Consider the following 22,911-nt stretch of genomic DNA (forward strand, 5'->3'; position numbering starts at 1 on the left):
ATAATAGAAATAGATGGAATGGTGTGATAAGTGTGAGAAAAGAGAAAGAATGGAGAGAAATAGATGAGCAGATATGGCTATTGAGAGTGGATGAAATAGAATAGGAGTTTCTCTCAATCAACACAAAACATGTACAGTAAGTACCCTCTCAAAGTCGCTTTTTCACGTTCTTAGTGTAAATATGTAGCAACTAGCATATATTATTATTTAACGGGCCTCGCACGTACACATTGTTCCATACAGCCACACGTACACATTGTACCATACAGCCACACGTACACATTGTGCCATACAGCCACACGTACACATTGTGCCAGACAGCCACACGTACACATTGTTCCATACAGCCACACGTACACATTGTTCCATACAGCCACACGTACACATTGTTCCATACAGCCACACGTACAATTGTTCGCATACCGCCACACGTACACATTGTTCCATACAGCCACACGTACACATTGTTTTCCATACAGCCACACGTAACACATTGTTCCATACAGCCACACGTACACATTGTTCACTACAGCCCAACACGTACACATTGTTCCATACAGCCACACAACGTAACACATTGTTCCATACAGCCACACGTACAACATTGTCCATACAGCCACGTACACTGTCCATACAGCCACACGTACACATTGTACCATACAGCCCACACGTACACATTGTCATACAGCCACAGTACACATTGTTCCATACAGCCACACGTACACATTGTTCCATACAGCACACGTAACATTGTGCCATACGCCACACGTACACATTGTGCCATACAGCCACACGTACACATTGTTCCCATACAGCCACACGTACACATTGTTCCATAAGCCACACGTACATACACATTGTTCCATACAGCCACACGTACACATTGTGCCATACAGCACACGTACACATGTTCATAGCACCACGTACATTGTTCCATACAGCCACACGTACACATTGTTCCATACAGCCACACGTACACATTGTGCATACAGCCACATGTACACATTGTTCCATACAGCCACACGTACACATTGTTCCTACAGCACACGTACACATTGTGCCATACAGCCACACGTACACATTGTGCCATACAGCCACACGTACACATTGTTCCATACAGCCACACGTACACATTGTTCCATAAGCCACACGTACACATTGTTCTATCAGCCACACGTACACATTGTGCCATACAGCCACACGTACACATTGTTCCATACAGCCACACGTACACATTGTTCCATACAGCCACACGTACACATTGTTCCATACAGCCACACGTACAGTAGACACACGCTCACCAACCACCCTCACTCCTGACCTTGAATTACAAACTGAAAATCATTTGAAATGTTTCCGTTGTCTGATTCATGAATGTTGGCTGCTTCCCCCCTGTGTGAAGACCCAGAAGGACAAATATTCCTCCGCTTACACACCCAGAACAGACAAAAAAATGCACTACTACTATACAATTAGCAGTAGGAATATGAGTATCTACTTACTGTATAGATGAATGTGTTTATGTGAGAACCTGTTGAATTCTTGACTGCTTGTTAAGTGTAACGTTATTTCTGAATGCCTGTCGGTTCGAGTACTGTATTTGTGTGACTGACTGAGAGAGTGTGTACAAGCCTGTTAGGGTTGACCTTCATTTGAATTGACCCCAACCAAACCTGTTACACCACTGTGTGTGCATGGCTGTTACAGCGCTTGGCTATATATATGTGTGTGTGTGTGTGTGTGTGTGTGTGTGTGTGTGTGTGTGTGTGTGTTGTGTGGTGTGTGTGTGTGTGGTGTGGTGTGTGTGGTGTGTGTGTGTGTGTGTGTGTGTGTTGTGTGTGTGGTGTGTGGTGTGTGTGTGTGTGTGTGTGTGTGTGAGAGAGAGTGTGTGTACACCACTTGGCAGTGTGTAGGATGACCTCTCCCCCAGTGCGGTGGTACTGATGAGATTACCCTGTAAGCTCCTCTCCTCCTCAGCCCATGATCCCAGTGTGCTGACTCTCTTACTACACAGACCTGCCCTGTGTGTGTGTATGGTGTCTGTCCGAACATTTGTGTGTGTGTGTGGTGTCTGTCCGAACATTTGTGTGTGTGTGCATGCATGTGTATGTGTAAGGGCCCATCCCTTTGATCTAGGATTGGCTCTCCATCCATCCAGCAGATACCTCTCCCTCTCACCCCCCTCCCCCTCTCTTTCCTCTTCCCCTCTTCACGCTCTAGATTGGATTTGCTACAGCTCTTTGCTGCTTTAAAGACAGATAAATCCTAATTGAATTGCCTCAGCACCGGCCCTCCAGACAGTGTATTAATAGACAGGTTGACATCAATCAGCCTGTGTGTCATAGTGGTGATGTGGTGAGCTCCTCTCAGGCGTAGGCTACAGGTTAAAAGCCTTCTGATTGATCTGCTGGCCTCCATTAAGCCCTGCTCTGTTCTGTTCTGCTCTGTTCAGGTCTGTTCTGCTCTGTTCAGGTCTGTTCTGCTCTGTTCTGCTCTTCTCTGCTCATTTCTGCTCTGTCCTGTCAAGCATCTGGCAGCCTCTCACTTTGCCCCCGGAGATCAGGGATGGTGTGTGTGTGCGTGCTTGCGTGACCACAGCTGATAAGTTACCACCAAAGACCCAAAACCTGCCTAATAAAATGCTAGATCATGTCAGTAGCATGTTAGTTGTGAACGTGAGATGTTTAGTTGTAACCTTAACCAGGTCACCAGATGTGCGTGGAGTCATCGAGAGAAACAGGCAGGCCGGTGTCTTTGGCTCCACAGATGTTTCCAGCAGGTGAGACGTTTATCTGATAACACCTCCCTCTCTCACACTTCACAAATCTCTCTATCACTCTTACTTTAATGAAATCCATATATGGGTTCAGCTCATTAAGTCACCTCAGTTATCATCTTTGACCAAGACCAAGACGTCATCGTTTACTTTCTACTTCTTTGTGACAAAGAAGGTAGATTGAGGGGTTTTACAAAAAGGAACATCACTGTGGAACAGTCATTCTTATTCCCATGTAAAATAGCCTTTTGAGTGACTAAAATATCACCCATAATATTTTGGGCGGATAGAAATGTAAATAAAAAATGTAAGTAATTTTTCTCATGGCTTGCAACCATACATTTTTMAAAAGAGGCTGGCGTTGACTGACAGCTCTTTGAAACGCCTATGTCAAGAAACTTGGATGCAGTGTTGCAGTAACATCATCTCAAGCAAATGTGGTGAAACACAAAGCAACTCAAACAACATGAAATTGCATCAATGATGTCAACTTTTTTAAACATCCCCCATTTGGCATGTCTCTTGTGATGCCATTCACAGCAGCACTGACTGATGTGTTGACATGAAAACTGCATCAGAGTTTTGAACAAACCGTCCCCCCTTTTGTTCCATGCTGGCTGAACACCTAGCTAGCCGGTAACTAGCTAACACCAGACACAGATGAAAGGGGAAACATATAAGTATCTTTGCCAGAGATGAATAGTGTAAACTTTTTATTATGCTGAACAGAATTATAAAAGCAACATGCAAAGTGTTGGTCACATGTTTCATGAGCTGAAATAAACAATCCCAGAAATTTTCCATATGCACAAAACACGTATTTCTCAACAACAAAAAATTGCACACCTTTGTTTACATCCCAGTTAGTGAGCAGTTCTCCTTTGCCAAGATAATCCATCCACCTGACAGGTGTGGCATATTAAGAAGCTGATTAAACAGCATGATCATTACACAGGTGCACCTTGTGCTGGGGGCGATAAAAATCCACTCTAAAATGTGGAGTTTTGTCACACAACACAATGCCACAGATGTGTCAAGTATTGAGGGAGCATGGACTTGACATGCTGATTGCAGGAATGTCCACCAGAGCTGTTGCCAGAGAATTTAATGTTCATTTCTCTACCATAAAGCCGCCTCCAACATTGTTTTAGAGATTTTGTCAGTACCTACAACCGGCCTCACAACCGCAGACCACGTGTAACCATGCCAGCCCAGGACCTCCAAATCCAGCTTCTTCACCTGCAGGATCGTCTGAGACCAACTGATGAAACTGTGGGTTTGCACAAATAAAGAATTTCTACACAAACTGTCAGAAACCGTCTCAAGCTCATCTGCGTGCTCTTCGTCCTCACCAGGGTCTTGACCTGACTGCAGTTTGGCATCGTAACTGACTTCAGTGGGCAAATGCTCATCTTCGATGGCCACTGGCCCACTGGAGAAGTGTGCTCTTCACGGATGAATCCCGGTTGCAATTGTTTGCTGATGTCAACGTTGTGAACAGAGTGCCCCATGGTGGCGGTGGGGTTATAGTATATATTTTAAAGGCATCTGTGACCAGATGCATATCTGTGTTTCCAGTCATGTGAAATCCATAGATTAGTGACTAATGAATTTATTTCAATTGACTGATTTCCTTATATGAACTGTTACTCAGTAAAAGCTTTGAAATTGTTGCATGTTGCGTTTATATTTTAGTTCAGTGTATATTTGTTGACACAGTCAAATTATGTCTCCAGTAGAGTAGCTAACTAGCGATATAAACCACGTCTGCAAACACGCCTTCTCCGATGTTGGTTACAGGGCGGTACTTATTTAAATTTGGTAAGAGAATATCATGTTACCATTGGTGTATTAAAATGAGAGTTAGGGTCATCCTATCCCCTTAATAATCTGCCTCCTGAATCCAAGTGTTTGACATGGAGGAGGGGACCAGTAACTTTATGATCAAACTTTATCAATGTAGAAGCAACAGTCATTTTTCAAACTTTGGTCATTATACTGGTTTCATCCAAATATCATCCAATTTCATGAAAAATATAATTTTSACTGTTCATGACCTTTTAATGCAAATAGTTAAGTCTGGGTTAGGGTTAGCCATGCTTAACTGCTGCTGTTGGAGAGTCAGGGATTATTACATGGTTACGGTATGTAAACGTCAAGGTATCACCCGTCCTGATTGAGGTAGAGGTAAAGGAGGTGTGTCTGTGTGTGTAAATTTATCAAAGCAGAACGATTCGGTCTAATTGGATGTCTTCATCCAGAAACCATCAACAGAACCCCCACGTCACCAGACATTCTGTTGTACCCTGGATACAGGGATAGTTCTAGCTGAAAAACACCATTCATTACCTCCCTAAAAAGTCATTTTGTCGTTCAGCGATCTCACTTACTTGATCCCAGTCTCCCTCYCTTCCCCTCCTCTACTCTCCCTCCCTCGCTCTTTCCCTTGCTCCCTGCACCTCTTCCCTCCCTCCTCCTCGTGTATTTACACGGGGATGATGAAGTGAAAAAGTAAACGTATAATTAGCCTGCATTACTTTGATTGTTTTCTTTTCAGATTAAACCTCCTGTCAGAACGCACGGTTTGAGAGGGGTGAAGGTCGCCCCGCGATTGGATGAGGGGGGATTGCTTTTCTCAAGTCACTGAATAAAAAGCAGGCGCGGGCCCCCTGCCGGGAGATGAGATTGTATTTCCACAAGACATAATTTTTGTTTACTGAGTGTTAATAATGGTTTATTAATAATCCCATTTGGCTGTCTGGGGCCTGGGCCCGATCTCTTGAGAGAGAGAGAGACAGACAGACAGAGACAGAGAGAAAAAAAAGAGTCAAGTGTTTAACTGGCTGAAGAGATGGGGAGATGGAAAGGAGAAGGAAGGAGGACGTAGTGACCACAGGCGGGGCGAGGATAGTGTATAGGAGGGGGCTGTCAGGAGCTGGGGGCTAGAGACTGTACATTAACATTAATAGCAGGAGCTATTAGACTGGGGGCTAGAGACTGTACATTAACATTAATAGCAGGAGCTATTAGNACTGTACATTAACATTAATAGCAGGAGCTATTAGACTGGGGGCTAGAGACTGTACATTAACATTAATAGCAGGAGCTATTAGACTGGGGGCTAGACTGTACATTAACATTAATAGCAGGAGCTATTAGACTGGGGGCTAGAGACTGTACATTAACATTAATAGCAGGAGCAGCCCTTGCGGTACACTACAGTAGTACTGATGACGCTCCTGTAGACATGGAGAGTACCTGTCAGTGGTCACAGCAGTCGTAGTACTAGCAGTGGGATTCCTGGGCTGAGACAATCGAGCTGTTGATTTCAGGTGTCATGTCAGATAGGGCTCTCTCTGAGAGGTCTGACGAGGTGTGTTTTACCTCTGTGCACTGAGGCACACACACAGTGGGGGGCGTTGAGACGCCAGGGGACAACACACTGAGAGGGGAAGAAAGGAGGGAGGAAGGGAGCAGGACAAAGGGAAAGGGAGCATAACTTATGTTTAATGGAGAATGAGCATATTTGTACCTGATTGTGTGTCCGTAAACGATAGTTAGTTACCCTACAGTATGTTACTCTCCCCTAAGCCCTTTGCCATTCTAAAAATACTCCAGTATCCCTGCACATTGTAAATGTGGTATTGGCACTGACCCTGTATATAGCTTCCTCTCTTATTTCTCATGTTTTCTTTATTATATACAATACCAGTCAAAATAACACCTATGGAATCATGTAGTAACCAAAAAAGTGTTAAACAAATCCAAATATAATTGAGATTTGAGATTCTTCAAAGTAGCCACCCTTTGTCTTGATGACAGCTTTGCACACTCTTGGAATTCTCTCAACCAGCTTCACCTGGAATGCTTTTCCAACAGTCTTGAAGGAGTTCCCACATATGCTGAGCACTTGTTGGCTGCTTTMACTTCACTCTGCGGTCCAACTCATKCCAAACCATCTCAATTGGGTTGAGGTCGGGTGATTGTGTAGGCCAGGTCATCTGATGCAGCACTCCATCACTCTCCTTCTTTGTCAAATAGCCCTTACACAGCCTATAGGTGTGTTGGGTCATTGTCCTGTTGAAAAACAAGTAATAGTCCCACTAAGCGCAAACCAGATGGGATGGTGTATCGCTGCAGAATGCTGTGGTAGCCATGCTGGTTAAGTGTGCCTTGAATTCTAAATAAATCACTGACAGTGTCACCAGCAAAGCAGAGAGACTGGTGTTTTGTGGGTACTATTTAATGAATCTGCCAGTCGAGGACTTGTGAGGTGTCTGTTTCTCAAACTAATGTACTTGTCCTCTTGTTCAGTTGTGCACCGGGGTCTCCCACTCTTTCTATTCTGGTTAGAGCCAGTTTGCACTGTTCTGTGAAGGAAGTAGTACACATCGTTGTACGGGATCTTCAGTTTCTTGACAATTTAGATAGACTGACAAGTTTCAGAAGAAAGTGCTTTGTTTCTGGCATATGGTAGAGAAATTAACATTAAATTCTCTGGCAACAGCTCTCGTGGACATTCCTGCAGTCAGCATGCCAATTCCATGCTCCATCAAAGCTTGAGACATCTGTGGCATTGTGTTCTGTGACCAAAGTCTACATTTTAGAGTGGCCTTTTATCATCCCCAGCACAAGGTGCACCTGTGTAATGATCATGTTGTTTAATCAGCTTCTTCATATGCCACACCTTTCAAGTGGATGGATTATCTTGTCAACGGAGAAATGCTCTCTAACCGGGATGTAAACAAAGTTGTCCACAAAATTGGAGAGAAATAATATTTTTGTCTGTATGGATATTTTTTTTCAGCTCATGAAACATGGGACCAACACTTTACGTGCTGCGTTTATATTTTGTTCGGTATATATCTATATACATTTTTTAAATAATTATTTTAATTACTTTATTAGGTGTAATAAATTGATAATTGCACTGTTGTGTAGAGCTTGAAAGTTAAGCATTTCACTGTACTTTTGCATGTGACAATAAAACTTGAACTTCTACCCATCCTACAGAGTGGTCAGGTGGGACTGTGAGACAGATGTCACAGCGCTGGAGGGACACTTTGACATCGTCATGTGCGCAGACTGGTAGGTACAGCCGCCAATGACCCCTGATGCCCCTGGCGAGTTGCAAGCGGGCTCTCGGCTGGGCACACCCACGAAGTTCACAACTTACCCCTCTACACACACACACAGACACACACACACACACGTACATACATACTGTACATACATACAGACGTACACACACACACCTCGTGGCAGCCTGACGTGGCCACTTTATTATTTCTGCTCCTGTGACAGTTATCAGAAGGGCTCCATCAGACAGCCCCTCTCCCCGGGTTATTTCCCCTAGGTTGACTCCGAGAGGCATTTCCATTTTGACAAAATTGCCTATTTTTCATGCTTGGCGTCCCAGCAAATGGATGACTTAGGCAAATTGCAAATAATTACGCCTTGGCGAAAAAGAGAGAGAGACGAGGAGAGAGCGAAAGACGGAGAGAGAATGAAAGAGAAAGGGAGTGGAGGAATAGAAAGGAGCAACACAAACATCTCAATTAGCTCCAGCTCCTTAACACAGATCTTAGTGCTGATCAGGAAATGAAGAGCTCTCCCTTTCTCTCTCTTTCTCCCTCGCTCTCCTCTCGTCATCTCATCTCAGTCCCATATCTATTTCTGTGTGTTTGTTTTCCCCTCTCCTCTGTCTCTCCTGCTCTCTGTCCATCCCGTTGATGTCAACTTTTTGGGGTCAGCTTTTTGTTGAGCTCAAAACGTAATCTTGTGGTTTCTCACGTTGTTTAGTTATACAGACTGGATTCAAATATGTACAATATTTTCAAATATATGAAATGTGCTTTATGGCCCTGAGACATCTTTATCCAACATACCTCTAGATCAGCAAAGGGACTATCTTGAATTCCTGTCGCTCAGTGTTCCTCAACCCACTCAATGGAAGGAGCGCTATAGCTAACTCAAGTGTAAATGTAGCTGTGAATAATCCAGAAAAAGAGGGGATACTCTAATGACAGGGATCCTATGATAAAGATTCTTCCTGGTTCTTACACCTCACTTCTAGTCTCCATCATCAGTCTACATCATCTGTCTGCCACTCACATAGAGTAGTACGAGCTAGAAATCCCTCCAAAAGTGTCTGAAACGCTTGACCTGTGCCCACCCAGGAGGGGAACATGGCTCTCAGCCCATCTCATTTCTATGATACGTTTATGACCTCCTAGATAAGTGGAGCATTAGGAAAGTTAGCATTATTCTAATGTCACACAGATTTCAGGTAATGGGCAGGTGAAATGAACAGCTGTACAGAGTGGGTAATAGGGGATACTTTGTGTGGTGTGTGTGTGTGTATGCGCGTGTGGTGTGTGTGCGTGTGTCTGTGTGCGTGCCTCTGTGTTGATGCATAATTTTTTCATGTGTGTGTTTGCATAAGTGTGTGTATGTCAGTGTGTGTTTGTGAGTGCACCATTGTGTAAGTGTGTGTGTCTGCCTGGTGTGGAAGTGGCCGTTTCGACTGTCGCTCTGTGCACCGGGCGACCGGTGTGTAATTGTCGTGGTCAGGAACGAGAGAGAGTGATGGCTGAGCGATTAACGAGCGGAGCGCGGCAGGCTGGCGATCACATGCGAAAAGGTCAACAGCCACACTTCTCCTCCAATTAATTATAGTCTTTCAGACAATGGCGCTGCAGCAGAGAGCCCACTGACTGCTGGAGGAGAGAACAGACCTCTCACATACAGATATACTGTACACACACGTATGCACACAGTCACACACGCACTTACACACACACTTATGCACACACACTCGCACAAACGCAGACAATCACACATTCACACATACATGGAGAGTGGACGCTGACTGAGGAGAGAGACATGTACAGACACAGAAACACATGGCAACATACTGCACACATGTATAGCAGGAAGAATGGCACTGCAGAAGGCATGTGGTGTTTGGTGGAGCTCGTGACCTAAGAGGTTGAAATAGAATTGGCTTTGTGGATTGTTCATTTAAGGGAGGGAATGATCATGAAAAGTAGTGAAGTATCTGTAGCCAAACATTGTCTTTAGGGTGCATAGAATGAGACACCTGCTCACACAGACAACATATGTGAAGAGGTGTGTGTGTGTGTGTGTGTGTGTGTGTGTGTGTGTGTGGTGTGTGGGGTGTGTGTGTGTGTGTGTGTGTGTGTGTGTGGTGTGTTGTGTGTGGCACTGTAGAAGAAGAAAATGATCACACACTGGTGTGTTGTTGTGCTGATTCCTGCAGAGACATAGTGGGAGTGTGTTTGTGTGTGTGTGACTATGTCTGCTTGGCGACTAGGACACTGCACGTCTGCTGGCTCCTCTAAGCTCCCATGTGTGGGCATGAAGATAAAGCCCTTGTGTGTTTCACCATTGCTCTGTGTTTGTGTGTGTGTGTCATCATTGTGTCTTATACAGTCACACACACAGTTATTTTGTATCCTTTTTGAATCTCTGTTCTCCCTGATTTACCATTTCTATCCAATACTGATAATGACCCTACTTTGTTATATACATCCACCTGTGAGTAAGCCAGGTGTACGTGTTTGTCTGTCTGTATCAATGCGTGCGTGCATGTGAACATGCGTGTGTATGTGTGCAGGGACTGGGTGGGGGGCTTACTTTTTAGAAATCCCTTTCATTTCACAAAAGCATTGCATCAGCCGCAGCCACAGAAGAATTAGTGATATGCAATAAACAAATAACAACAATGCAACATCTGTAAAAAAAAAAAAAAAAAAGAAGCCTGGCTCAAAAAAGGGAGGCTTTTACTCTAATCGTCAGTAGCGTCAATCATCTGATTAGAGTAAGCAGCTAGCAACACCCTATGATTTTCCACCAGTCATTTAGTAAAATGCCTTCCTTTCACTGTGTCCTAATGGGTCAATGGATCCTTCAGGTTTCACTGTACAGATGAAGTTAAGCTGCCAGGATTAGTCCAGATTTAGTCGAATCGGGTACGAGCCACATCCCCTGCCCGTACACATACACGCACGCACGCACGGCACACACACACACACACACACACACACACACACACACACACACACACACACACACACACACACTGAGATCACACCTCAAGCCTGGTCAAATGACACACACCACAGGGTAACCGTCCTAGATTATCAGCAGTGAGTTTAGTCACTGTCGGGAATATCTAAGTCACTCACATTCACTTCTCAGACCATCCCAAAAGAACCCAGACTACATCCTCAATTGCTCCCTACACACACACACCCATATTCCAGTCCACCCATTCCTGCTCTGTTGTTCTCACCATGTCATCCCATTTGGCCCACGGGGCGATAAGAGATGGATCTGGGTTAATATACTTCTGTAATGCACTACTACTGCTATTTATAGAGCCTTACTAAGTGGCCTTGTTTTTCTTGGAGCGTCTTGGAGTGCCGGGAGAATACCTAGGACAGGACAGGACAGCCCTGTATCCAATCCAAAGAGGCTTTAGTGACGTGTCAAAAACACACTGGAAATACTGTAGTGCCCCATAAGGAGACAGATGAGAAGTATTGAGAGTATTATCCAGTCAATGTGTGATACACAGGGACATTGTGATTTGTTCTGTCTATAGAAAAAGAATCCCAAGTAATTATGATTCCATGGTTCCTTTCCTATCATGTTAAGAGAGAGAATGTGTTCCAATAGGCCCAAATTACTTCCTCTTCATGTCTCCTTTTCTCCACTTCGACTGATAGGTAAAAGCACTAAATGCCTTTCCTTTATATAGCCTTTTCATTAATCAGGTCCTCTGAGCTAAGTGATCAGGAAGGGAAGAGGACAGAGAGAGGAGGCTATTAAAGAGTATTAGTAGACATGACAGATGTGGGACTTTAATTTGACCAGTTTCTCACAGCAGGAAAATAATCCTGCAGCAACAGGAAATGTGAATTATTGTGTGGAGAATTATAATTAATGGACAGGAAATGTCCTGCAACAACAGGGTGATCCAATTAAGATTCTACACCTGTAGATGTTATACGTACATTTATATATCATTTCCTAAATGGACACTTTACTTGATTAGTCTAAGAGAAGATTGGATTGTATGTAGTGTTTATATGTATGTATGTATGTATGTATGTATGTATGTATGTATGTATGTATGTATGTATGTATGTATGTATACAGTACCAGTCAAGAGTTTGGACACACTTACCCATTCAAGGGTTTTTATTTATTTTGACTATTTTCTACATTGTAGAATAATAGTGAAGACATCAAAACTATGAAATAACACATGAAATCATGTAGTAACCAAAAAAGTGTTAAACAAATCAAAATATATTTTATATTTGAGATTCTTCAAAGTAACCACCCTTTGCCTTGATGACAGCTTTGCAAACTCTTGGCATGTTGGGTCATTGTCCTGTTGAAAAACAAATGATAGTCCCACTAAGCTCAAACCAAATGGGATGGCGTATCGCTGCAGAATGCTGTGGTAGCCATGCTGGTTAAGTGTGCCTTGAATTCTAAATAAATCACTGACAGTGTCACCAGCAAAGCACCATCACACCACCTCCATGCTTCACGGTGGGAACCATACATGTGGAGATCATCCGTTCATGTACTCTGCATCTCACAGACACGGCAATTGGATCCAAAAATCTCACATTTGGACATCAGGGCAAAGGACAGATTTCCACCAGTCTAATGTCCATTGCTCGTGTTTCTTGGCCCAAGCAATTCTCTTCTTCTTATTGGTGTCCTTTAGTAGTGGTTATAGACACACACCTGTCTATATAAGGTCCCACAGTTACCTCTGCATGTCAGAGAAAAACCAAGCCATGAGGTCGAAGGAATTGTCTGTGGAGCTCCGAGACAAGATTGTGTCGAGGCACAGATCTGGAGAAGGGTACCAAAAAATGTCTGTCTGGTCCCCAAGAACACAGTGGCCTCCATCATAAATGGTAGAAGTTTGGAACCACCAAGAGTCTTCCTAGAGCTGGCCGCCTGGCCAAACTGAACAATCGGTGGAGAAGAGCCTTGGTCAGGGAGGTAATCAAGAACCCGATGGTCACTCTGACAGAGCTCCGGAGATCCTCTGTGGAGATGGGAGAACCTTCCAGAAGGACAACCATCTCTGCAGCATTCCACCAATCAAAAAACTGTCTTTGCTTTGTCATTATGGGTTATTGTGTGTAGATTGATAAGGCAGTAACGTAMCAAAATGTGGAAAAAGTCAAGGGGTCTGAATACCTTTCGAATGCACTGTATACTTAACAAAAGATATAAACGCAACTGAGTTAAAGTTCATATGAGGAAATCAGTCAATTGAAATAAATAAATTAGGCCCAATCTATGGATTTCACATGACTGGGAATATGTTGGTCAGAGATACCTTTAAAAAACGGGCCTCACAATGGGCCCCAGGACCTCATCACTGTATTTTTGGGCATTCAAGTTGCCATCGATAAAATGCAATTGTGTTCAGTGTCCGTAGCGTATGCCTGCCCATACCATAACCTCACCGTCACCATGGGGCACTCTGTTCACAACATTGACATCAGCAAACCGCTCGCCCACACGATGCCATACACACGGTCTTCGGTTGTGAGGCCGGTTGGACTTACTGCCAAATTCTCMAAAGCAACTTTGGAGGCGGTTTTATGGAGAGAAATGAACATTCAATTCTCTAGCAACAGCTCTGGTGGACATTCCAACAGTTAGCATGCCAATTGCACGCTCCCTTAACTTGAGACATCTGTGGCATTGTGTTGTGTGACACAACTGCACATTTTCGAGTGGCCATTTATTGTCCCCAGCACAAGGTGCACCTGTGTAATGATCATGCTGTTCAATCAGCTTCTTGATATGCCACACCTGTCAGGTGGATGGATTATCTTGGCAAAGGACAAATGCTGTATGATGTATGATGTAAATACATTTGTGCACAAAATTTGAGAGAAATCAGCTATTTGTGCATATGGAACATTTCTGGGATCTTTTATTTCAGCTCATGAAACATGGGACCAACACTTTACATGTCGTGTTTATATTTTTGTTCAGTATACTGTATAGCACACTACATGATGAAAAGTATGTGGACACCTGATCATCGAACATCTCAATCCAAAAATACGGTCATGAATATGGAGTTTGTTCCCCCCGTTGCTGATATAACAGCCTCCACTCTTCAGGGAAACCTTTCCACTAGATGTTGGAACATTGCTGCGGGAACTTGCTTCCATTCAGCCACAAGAGCATTAGTGCGGTCGGGCACTGATGTTGGGCGATTAAGCCTAGCTCACAGTCGGCATTCCAATTCATCCCAAAGGTGTTCAATGGGTTTGAGGTCAGGCCATTCAAGTTGTTCCACACCGATCTCAACAAACTATTTCTGTATGGACCTCGCTTTGTGCACGGGGGCATTGTCATGCTTAAATAGGAATGGGCCTTCCCCAAACTGTTGCCACAATGTTGGAAGCACATAATTCTTTAGAATGTTATTGTATGCTGTTAAGATTTCCCTTCACTGGAACTTAGGGCCCTAGCCCGAACAATGAAAAACAGCCCCAGACCCTTATTCCTCCTCCACCAAACTTTACAGTTGGCACTATGTATTGGGGCAGGTAGCGTTCTCCTGGAATCCGCCAAACCCAGATTCATCTGTCGGACTGCCAGATGGTGAAGCGTGATTCATCACTCCAGAGAAAGCGTTTCCACTGCTCCAGAGTCCAATGGAGGTGAGCTTTACACAACTCCAGCCGACGTTTGGCATTGCTCATGGTGATCTTAAGCTTGTGTACGGCTGCTCGGCCATGGAAACCCATTTCATGAAGCTCCCGACGAACATTTCTTGTGCTGACGTTACATCCAGGGGCAGTTTGGAACTCGGTAGTGAGTGTTGCAACCGAGTACAGACGACTTTTACGTGCTTCAGCACTCGGCCGTTCCGTTTTGTGAGCTTGTGTGGCCTACCACTTCGCGGCTGAGCCGTTGTTACTCCTAGACGTTTCCACTTCACAATAACAGCACTAACAGTTGACTGGGGAAGCTGTAGCAGTGCAGAAATTTGACAAACTGACTTGTTGGAAAGTTGGCATCCTATAGCGGTGCCACGTTGAAAGTCACTGAGCTCTTCAGTAAGGCCATTCTACTGCCAATGTTTGTCTGTGGAGATAGGATGGCTGTGTGCTCGATTTTATACGCCTGTCAGCCATGGTTTTGGTGGAAATAGCCAAATCCACTAGGGGTGTCCACATACTTTTGTATATATAGTGTGTATCAGATGACTGGTGGGTTAGGTTCAGATAAAGGGGAAGTAGTGGAAGTGTCTCGGAGTATGTTTAGAGGGGTGGGGTGCCCCGCTGACCAGGGGAAGGGGACAGAGACAGGGTAGACTGCCCACCCCTCGCCTCCCCTCCCTAAGGCTCAACCTCCATTGTTCAGCAGTGACACCACCCGCACAAAACAGGGGGGGTCACCAGTTCACCATATAATGAACCTGATTTGAGGTCAGAGGTCACGACCCCAACGTATGTTAGACATCGTCATTTCTAAACTCACATTCTTACTCACCACACACAATCTGCTCCCGGTACAAAAGACAGGTCAATGGAAGCATTATGTAATTGTGGTCAATAGACTAGAAAGTGTTTTTACAAACTCAAACTTGTATAACCTTCACATCTGTGTCCTTACAATGGATTTGTGAAGTGACATTTCTTGTAAAGCAAGAAAATGAGTCTGAAACCATCTTAGATAAGTGCGGGAAGTGATTAGTGGAACAATGAGACTGAAAAAGGAGAGGGAAACTAGAAGCTTTATCTCATCTGTACAAAACAGTACAAGGGCCTTATCATCACCCATCTGCATGAAATCCCTATTCTCTACAGCGGCCTATCCCCTACACATCACCAACTATACCAAAGCCCTGTTCACTACATGTATTACCTCAGCACCCCACATAACACCCACATGGACTAAGGTCGGAGTTCACTCAGGAAGCTGATCTGGTGTTTTCCCATTGGAGGGAACCAGAGATACCTCAGAGATAGCGTATTACTACTGACCCTTACTGTATCTCCTTCTGCTGGTACAGCCTGCTTCCTGTTACCAGCACGGAGAGGGACTTTCTTTCTCCATAGATGGAGGTCAATGTATCCTTCCACATACAGTACATGTCCCCGAATGTCCTCTCACTGTTTCCCAAAGCATTATTAATCCCATCACACTGAGGCTAAGTGCCCACTGTGATGCACTGTCCTGTCCCCTGTTTTGTTACTGAAATCAAGTGTATTTATTTTATTGTTTTATTCCAGTCTGGAATTCTAAACCCAGGACACAATGTTCTGTGTGTGGTAAGGGACACAGTGAGGCCCATCAGTCGGGTCAGTCAGTCAGGCCATGCTGTGCACCACTCCACTCCTACTTGCTCCGCTCCCCTCTACTCCAGCCCGCTCCGCTCCCCTCTCCTCCATCCCGCTCCGCTCCCCTCCCCTCCATCCCGCTCCGCTCCCCTCTCCTCCATCCCGCTCCGCTCCCCTCTCCTCCATCCCGCTCCGCTCCCCTCTCCTCCATCCCGCTCCGCTCCACACGGATTTCCTACAGAAGAGACAGATTTGCATAGGGAAGGTCAGCTGCTACCGTGATTGAAAAGTTTCACCCAGATTGCAGCCCTGCGAGCCAGTGAGGGCTTTGTGTTGGATTATACTAGATCTGGGTTGTATTGTTGCATTTAGTCAAATTACTTTAGCACTCATTTGGGATAATATTGGTCCTGACAGAGGCTATTGTGATTAGAGTGACGGCTGCTTTGGGTGTGATTGGAGGGGGAGGGTGAGGGGGGTGACTGAAGCCCAGCATGGTGCTGATCTGACCGTGAGTGCGTTACCAGGGTGATCACCGTGGGCAACGAGGCATGCATGAACACAAGTCTGTTTCCTCTTCTCATCTCCTGCTCAATGACGCTCCTGTCACCCGTCTCCCCAAAGAGAGGACAAACATGAGTGGCCACGTTAACACACACACAGTCTCTGTCTGTCAAACTCACTCACTCTCACTCATATTTGAATACAATTACACTCCACTTCCTCCACTCTCTCACACACGTTTAATCTCATAAATCTCAATATCACCTTTATATTCCTTATATTTTCATCTGTATTTAAACAATTTCTCTTAACTACTCCTACAAACAGGCAGATACAGTATACTATCTCATTCCAACCCCTCCACCTTAGTCTTGCCATCTCTTTTTAAATCTCTCATTCCGTTTCATCTAAAGGAGTTTTACATACATTGCACTAGTGTTCAATGATCTGATAATGGTCATTGCTGAGTAATGACATATGATAGCTTGTTGAGTTCCCTTAGACTTGGAAAAAACTCCAACAATTATTCAAATGTCACTAGGTTTGTACAGTTTTATATCATGTCACTGTTGAGGTTTGGGGATTAAAATGATGGTTGTTACTTATAAATTGAATGTTTTTATCATTTTCTAACATTATCATATTTTATTTATATAAATACAATGAGCTCCAAAGGTATTGGGACAGTGACATTTTTTGTTTTCTTTTGGCTCTGTACTCCAGCACATTTGAAATGAAACAATGACTGAGGTTAAATTGGAGCCCCCCCCCCGTTTTGCCATCAGAACAGCCTCAATTTGTCAGGGCATGGACTCTACAAGGTGTAGAAAGCGTTCCACAGGGTTGCTGGCCCATGTTGACTCCGATACTTCCACTGTTGTGTCAAGTTAGCTTGGTGGTGGACCATTCTTGATACACACAGGAAACTGTTGAGCATGAAAAGCCCAGCAGCGTTGCAGTTCTTGACACAAAACCTGTGCGCCTGGCACTTACTACCATACCCCATTCTAAGGCACTTCAATATTTTGTCTTGCCCATTCACCCTCTGAATGGCACACATACACAATCCATGTCTCAATTGTCTCAAGGCTTCTTTCTTTAAAACCTCTTACAGCTACCCCCCCTTCTTTCAATTTCCGCCTGAAGACATACCCAAATCTAACTGCCTCTAGCTCAGGCCCAGGAGCAAGGATATGCATATTCTTGGTACCATTTGAAAGAAAACACTCTGAAGTTTGTGTAAATGTGAATTGAATGTAGGAGAATATAACACAATAGATCTGGTTTAGATAATACAATGAAAAAAACATACGTTTTTTCTTTTTAATTGTTGTATCATCATCTTTAAAATGAACAAGATAAAACAAACATTCAGATATGAATATGGGGACAATTTCAGTGAAAAACATAAGAGGGCAACAGTACTTGTGCAAAGTTTCAGAATGATAACTTCCAAAATGAGTGTGCTACATGACATTTATCATGAAGTCACCCAGGTGTCCCACACAAGTAACCCAAATGTACCCAAGTGGCCAAATTGGTGAAGGTATACATTTTGAAACAAATAACTATATACAAAATACCAAAATGGTATTCTAACACACCCCCCCAAAAAATGGAGAAAAAAAATATATAAAGAAAAAATATATATACATTTACAAAATAACATGGGTAACTATCTACACACTTTCAATATTTGGAAGACCCTCAGTCCTCTATCAAATCAAATCTATTTATATAGCCCTCAAGAGTAAATATGAACAGTTTACCTCTAGATGGCCCGGGAGGTGTGGAGCCAGAGACAGCAGGGGTCCAGCTGGATGAACCAGCTTCAGAGGGGGATYGACACACGTTGGGGATGGACACGTTGGCGGCAGACACACACATCTCGACCATGCTCCCTCTAATCCATAATATGTAGACTGAGTTGAGGAAGCATGCGCTGGAGGAAGTATAGCCAATGTGTACTTTACACATTTCATTACATTTTTATATATTGCAAATAAAATGTAGAGTGCATTCGGAGAGTTTTCAGACCCCTTCGCTTTTTCCACATTTTGTTACGTTACAGCGTTATTCTAAAATGGATAAATTGTTTATTTCCCGCATCAATCTACACACAATACCCCATAATGACAAAGCGAAAACATTTTTTTATAAATTCAGAAATACCTTATTTACATACTGTAAGTATTCAGACCCTTTGCTATGAGACTCGAATTTGAGCTCAGGTGCTTCCTGTTTCCATTGATCATCCTTGAGATGTTTCTACAACTTGATTGGAGTCCACCTGAGGTAAATCCAATTGATTGGAAAGGCACACACCTGTCTATATAAGGTCCCACAGTTGACAGTGCATGTCAGAGGAAAAATCAAGCCATTAGGTCGAAGGAATTGTCGGTAGAGCTCCGAGACAGGATTGTGTGGAAGCATAGATCTGGGGAAGGGTACCAAAAAATTTCTGCAGCATTGAAGGTCCCCAAGAACACAGTGGCCTCCATTATTCTTAAATGGAAGAAGTTTGGAACCACCAAGACTCTTCCTAGAGCTGGCCGCCCAGCCAAACTGAGCAATCGGGGGAGTAGGCCCTTGGTCAGGGAGGTGACCAAGAACCCGATGGTCACTCTGACAGAGCTCCAGAGTTCCTCTGTGGAGATGGGAGAACCTTCCAGAGGGACAAATATCTGCAGCACTCCACCAATCAGGCCTTTATGATAGAGTGGCCAGCTCAGGACCTCAGACTAGAGCGAAGGTTCACCTTCCAACAGGACAAGGACCCTAAGCACACAGCCACGACAACGCAGGAGTGTCTTCGGGACTAGTCTCAATGTCCTTGAGTGGCCCAGCCAGAGCCCGGACTTGAACCCGATCTAATATCTCTGGAGAGACCTGAAAACAGCTGTGCAGTGACGCTCCCCATCCAYCCTGACAGAGCTTGAGAGGATCTGCAGAGATGAATCGAAGAAACTCCCTAAATACAGGTGTGCCAAGCTTGTAGCGTGATACCCAAGAAGATGCTTGATACCCAAGAATGCTTGATACCCAACCTTCGTGATACCCAAGAAGCCAAAGATGCTTCAAGAAAGTACTGAGGTTTTTTGTTTAAAGCAACAACAACAAAAAAATTTCATGTGTTTTTGCTTTGTCATTATGGGGTATTGTGTATAAATTGATTGGGGGGGGGGGGGACAATTGAATCAATTTTAAAATAAGGCTGTAACATTACAAAATGTGGAAAAAGTCAAGGGGTCTGAATACTTTCTGAGTGCACCTGTATGTTTCTAAACACTTCTTCATTAATGTGGATGCTACCATGATTGTGGGTTGTCCTGACTGAATGGTGAATAATGATGAGTGAGAAAGTTACAGATGCACAAATATCATACCCCCCKAAAAATGCTAACCTCCCCTGTTTTTGTAGTTGTGAGAGGTTAGCATGTCTTGGAGGTATGATATTTGTGCATCTGTAACTTTCTCACTCATCATTATTCACGATTCATTCAGGATTATCCGTAATCATGGTAGCATCCACATTAATGTAGAAGTGTTTAGAAACATATTATTTTCTTATTTACAATAAAAGTGACACATGGCACTACATTATTTACCATTCATTTATATCAGGTACAAAATAATCTGAAACACAACCAAAACAAACAGCAAATGRATCCAACAAAAAAATTTGAGTCACAAGCTTGATATAGTCATTGCGTGCTATGAATATTGGACAAATACTTTTGACTACTTTAAAACTTCTTATGGCTGCATCCCGCTAACGGGATTGATATGACAACAGCCAGTGAAAGTGCAGGGCGCCAAATTCAAACAACAGAAATCTCATAATTAAAATTCCTCAAACATACATGTGTCTTATATCATTTTAAAGGTAATCTTGTTGTTAATCCCACCAAAGTGTCCGATTTCAAATATGCTTTTCAGCGAAAGCACTACAAACGATTATGTTAGGTCACCACCAAACCACAATAAGCACAGCCATTTTTCCAGCGAAATATAGCAGTCACAAAGCAGAATAGAGATAAAATGAATCACTAACCTTTGATGATCTTCATCAGATGACACTCATAGGACTTCAGTTAACACAATACATGCATGTTTTGTTTGAATAAGTTCATATTATATAAAAAAATCTGAGTTTACATTGGCGCGTTACATTCACTAGTTCCAAAAACATCAAGTGATTTTGCATAGCCACATCGTTTCAACAGAAATACTCATCATAAATGTAGTGATAATACAAGTTATACACATGGAATTATAGATATACCTCTCCTTGAATGCAACCGCTGTGTCAGATTTCAAAAAATCTTTACGGAAAAAGCAAATCATGCAATAATCTGAGACGGCGCTCAGAACAATAGCCAAATTAGCCGCCATGTTGGAGTCAACGAAACCAGAAAATACATGATAAATGTTTCCTTACCTTTGATGAACTTCATCAGAATGCAGTCCTAGGAATCCCAGGTCCACAATAAATGCTTGATTTGTTCGATAATGTCCGTTATTTATGTCCAATTAGCTACTTTGGTTAGCGCGTTTGGTAAACAATTCCAAAGTCACAAAGCGCGTCCACGATAACGTGACGAAATGTCAAACGATGTACTGAATCAATCTTTAGAATGTTGTTAACATACATCTTGAATAACGTTCCAACCGGAGAATTAGATAGGCAGCTCCGTTCCATCGCTCAACTGAAGCCAATRACGTGAACGCGCGTGGTCAAAGCATGGTCAGCTCGTGGCAGTGGTGACTAATTCCTGTCTCCTTCGGCCCCCCTTCACATTAGAGTCATCAGACAAAGTTCTATTGACTGTTGACATCTAGTGGAAGCCGTAGGAAGTGAAGAAAACTCATCAATATCTCGCTGTAATTTCAATGAGAGCTTGGTTGAAAATCGGCCACCTCAGAAATAATCCAAACAGGAAGTGGAACTTCTCAGGTTTTTGCCTGCCATATGAGTTATGTTATACTCACAGACATAATACAAACAGTTTTAGAAACTTCAGAGTGTTTTCTATCCAATACTAATAATAATATGCAAATATTAGCAACTATGACTGAGGAGCAGGCCGTTTACTCTGGGCACCTCTGTGCACCTTTCATCCAAGCTACTCAATACTGCCCCTGCAGCCATTAGAAGTTAATACATCTTTAAGTGAGTTTGTCCTTATACTTTTGCTCCCCATTTACAAAAAGTGACAGTCTGCACTTTAACCTAATTTCAAATCCAAAGTACAGAGCCAAAACAACAGCTAGCTCACTGTACATGAATACAGATAATTACTTTGTATATGTAACGATCGTCTGTTGAAGAAGGAGTGGACCAAAGCGCAGCGTGGTAAGTGTTCATGATTTATAAATAAAACTGAACACTAAATAACAAAACAACAAAGAGAACGAACGAAACCGAAACAGTTCTGTCAGGTGCAAAAACACAAAACGACTACCCACAAAGCATTGGTGGGGAAAAGTTATCTAAGTATGGTTCTCAATCAGAGACAACGATAGACAGCTGCCTCTGATTCGTAGCGGGCCCCGGACTGGGGACCCTCGTTGTGGGGGCCGGACTGAAGGGCGCCTTTGGAAGCTCCGGACTGAAGGGCGCCTCTGGAAGCTCCGGACTGAAGGGCGCCTCTGGAAGCTCCGGACTGAAGGGCGCCTCTGGAGGCTCCGAACTCTCGCATCCCGGGCCCACAGCCCAGTGGTAGTCCCGGTGCCTCGGCCAAGGGAAGAGCCTCCGATGTCTCCCCCTGGTAGTCCTGTCCCTGTTCCAGACCAGGTTCTCCTGTGTGCTCCCCCCCAGCCCGGTCCTCCAGCGACGCCCTCCAGTCCGGATTCCTCCACGGACGCCCTCCAGTTCAGCGACCTCCAGCGTCGCCCTTCAGTCCGGGAGCCTCCAGAGCGCCCTTCAGTCCGGAGCTTCCAGAGCTGCCCTTCAGTCCGGAGCTTCCAGAGGCGCCCTTCAGTCCGGAGCTTCAGAGGCGCCCTTCAGTCGTAGCTTCCAGAGGCGCCCTTCAGTCCGGAGCTTCCAGAGGCGCCCTTCATCGGAAGCTTCCAGAGCGCCCCTTCAGTCCGGAGCTCCAAGGCGCCCTTCAGTCCGGAGCCTGCAGTCCCTCAGTCCGGCAGCTTCCAGAGGCGCCCTTCAGTCGGAGCTTCCAGCTAGCGACCTCATGTCGACCTCAAGGGCTCAGTCGGAGCTTTCAGAGGCGCCCTTCAGTCCGGAGCCTCCAGCGGCGGCCTTCAGTC

The 22,911-nt window shown here is 44.1% G+C and overlaps 1 protein-coding gene across 1 annotated transcript in view; it reads left to right on the forward strand.

The window, feature by feature from the left end:
* Positions 1–22,911, forward strand: part of camkmt (calmodulin-lysine N-methyltransferase) — a 178,649-nt gene that overhangs the window by 125,186 nt on the left and 30,552 nt on the right. Inside the window, exons 7-10 of the mRNA XM_070444963.1 lie at positions 2,713–2,779; positions 7,790–7,864; positions 11,562–11,577; positions 21,899–21,904. Coding sequence (XP_070301064.1) covers positions 2,713–2,779; positions 7,790–7,864; positions 11,562–11,577; positions 21,899–21,904 — 164 coding nt within the window. The remainder of the gene's footprint in view (positions 1–2,712; positions 2,780–7,789; positions 7,865–11,561; positions 11,578–21,898; positions 21,905–22,911) is intronic.

The sequence above is a fragment of the Salvelinus sp. IW2-2015 genome, linkage group LG8 (genome assembly GCF_002910315.2).
Source record: "Salvelinus sp. IW2-2015 linkage group LG8, ASM291031v2, whole genome shotgun sequence".
NCBI lineage: Eukaryota > Metazoa > Chordata > Actinopteri > Salmoniformes > Salmonidae > Salvelinus > Salvelinus sp. IW2-2015.